The sequence below is a fragment of the Austrofundulus limnaeus genome, unplaced genomic scaffold, assembly GCF_001266775.1.
Source record: "Austrofundulus limnaeus strain Quisiro unplaced genomic scaffold, Austrofundulus_limnaeus-1.0 Scaffold4, whole genome shotgun sequence".
Classification (NCBI taxonomy): domain Eukaryota; kingdom Metazoa; phylum Chordata; class Actinopteri; order Cyprinodontiformes; family Rivulidae; genus Austrofundulus; species Austrofundulus limnaeus.
This window is the reverse complement of record NW_013952406.1, coordinates 4,636,616-4,638,810: the sequence shown is the minus strand read 5'-3', so window position 1 is coordinate 4,638,810 and position 2,195 is coordinate 4,636,616. Positions and strand designations below refer to the sequence as shown.

Sequence of the window (2,195 nt, the reverse complement as noted above, 5' to 3'; positions counted from 1 at the left end):
CTTGAGTTGAATCAGTCATTTCCTTATATTTTTATAAATAAATTATTTTGTAACAAACACTTTAGGTTAGAACATTTAAAATACTTGATATTATTTTCTTAATAAAGTGTGTTACTGTTTATATGTCAGAAACTAATGCGGGGCTATAATAATGTCAGGCTGTCTCCTTATTGTTCTGTTCTTTGTGAATATTTCTGTTATCTAGGTGATCAGATTACGCTTCTATCATAATGAACATGTCATAATCGTTGCTACATAACAGCCTAATGTTTGCTGACAGTTGCCCCTGACCGAGGTGGTTGAGCCCGTGGACTTTGAGGAGTATGTGAGCAGTCACCCTCCTGGGGTGGAGCTCGGCCCCCTCAGACAGCTCATGGAGTTCCCTCAGGATGACCTTGAGCTCCTGCAGCAGGAGAAAGAGTGCACTACACTGGAGCCCCCTCTGCCTGAGGAGGAGGAGTAAGTCCAGCTGCTATTAGACAGCTCAGGCTTTATTATTTAACCAGCAATCTCTCTGTTACCTAATGCACAGTATGCACTGTAATGGAGAGGACAAAGCCTTTTCCTTTGATAGTGAATCAACATAAATATTAATGCATGCTTTTCTAAAATATTAGTGTTTTTCTATGTAGCTCTCTGGATCCGAGAGTGAGAGATGCCTTGGCAGTCTACACAGATGACTGGCTTGTTATTCATAGAAAGTAAGTGGCTGCAGTTGTTCTGTGAAAAAAAAAAACAAGTTTCGTTTGCTGTCAGTTGTTAATGTTGTTCACACTGYTGCCTGTTTACGTTTAACATTACGGGTAGTTTCCATTTTACAGCGACTCAATTATTCATTTCTTCTTTGTCTCCTGTAGATTTCAGCGCTACAGCACCACATACACCCCTCAAAACTCTGAGCGACAGAGGGAGAGGCAGCGAGGTCTGGTCAAACAGACCTTTGAACTGGATGAGGCTGCTGCCTCTGAGCGCCAGGACGACCAGGTAGCTGATATCGATGTTTTCAACCCTCTGAGGTCGTCTTGTTGTAATCTTGTCAGCGTCCGTAATGAATAGGAGAAATTATCTGCTCTCTTTATTATTTTACTTATTTCTCTCTTCTTTATTCGATTGGTAAGAATATAAAAGTGCGTGCTCGTGTGGTTTTCAGGATGACTCAAAGCGGCGATCAGTTAACCTGGACGAGACTCCTCGGGGGAGCTGGGCCTCCAGCATCTTTGACCTGAAGAACTCCTCCCCAGATGTGCTGCTCCCGTCTGTGCTGGAACGAACAGCTGCAGAGGACATGGACCGCCTCAACACCGAGGCACGCTCGCAGGGGCGCCACAGCGACCTGCTCGGCCTGTACCCTCCCCCTGACGAGGTTTGTGTTGTGCAGGCTTGTGCAGAGAAATCAGATCCTGTGAAAAAAGTAGCAAATAAATTCATCTAAATGGTTCCAGAATCATTTTTAGGTGAAGTTTTTTCTAGGTACTATTAGTTTTTACCATTAATACCTTTGTTAAAGGGCCCCTGACATCAAATTTTTGCTATAAATGTGAATGGATTTTTGAAAAGATAACGCTGATAACATATTGGAAAAACAATTTTTCAGCGGCTGAGATGAACAGTTGTTGAGATATTTGCATTTGAAGTAACAGGAAGTGATGTCAAAGGGGAATGTCTGCATGCGAACAGAGCGTTGCTACAGTGGCTAACACAAACTGTAGAGGAGAATATTTCCTTTGATTCATTTGAGTCACGAGAGAGATGACGACTAGGAAGTTCCTGTTCTCAAAGAGTTCCCCTTTGTTGTCACTTCCTGTTTCATTTTGGCTGAGCCAAATTCAAAAGAAAACATGCCAGTTATGTGACAAAATGGGTAAAGTTGTGTGTATTATGCCAAGTTTCTTACAAATACGTATAAAGATGTTTTATAGACCTTTTGTATGTGAAGGATATGCATGTCACAGGCACTTTGAAGTCAGATGACATTAATACATTCTTTTAGATATTAATAATAATTTACATGATTATGGCAATTAAAAAATATTTTATCACAAACTACTTCAAACTTGGGAGCTCAGTTTTCCACTGTTTGTCACACTTAAGTGTTTCGGAACATCAAACCAATTTAAACAATATTCAAGGACAACACAAGTAAACACAAAATGCAATTTGTAAATGAAGGTGTTTATTATTAAAGGAGAAAAAAA

At 40.5% G+C, this 2,195-nt stretch overlaps 1 protein-coding gene across 3 annotated transcripts in view; it reads left to right on the top strand.

Annotated features, from left to right (window-relative positions):
• The window catches only part of dock6 (dedicator of cytokinesis 6), a gene marked incomplete in the record, with an annotated part of 33,574 nt that overhangs the window by 2,511 nt on the left and 28,868 nt on the right, over nt 1-2,195 (top strand). For 2 of the 3 annotated variants that reach the window (XM_014024283.1, XM_014024268.1), the window contains 4 exon segments: nt 281-459; nt 618-701; nt 858-984; nt 1,151-1,363. In XM_014024283.1, the coding sequence (XP_013879737.1) occupies nt 281-459; nt 618-701; nt 858-984; nt 1,151-1,363 (603 nt within the window). 3 annotated transcript variants of the gene reach the window in all.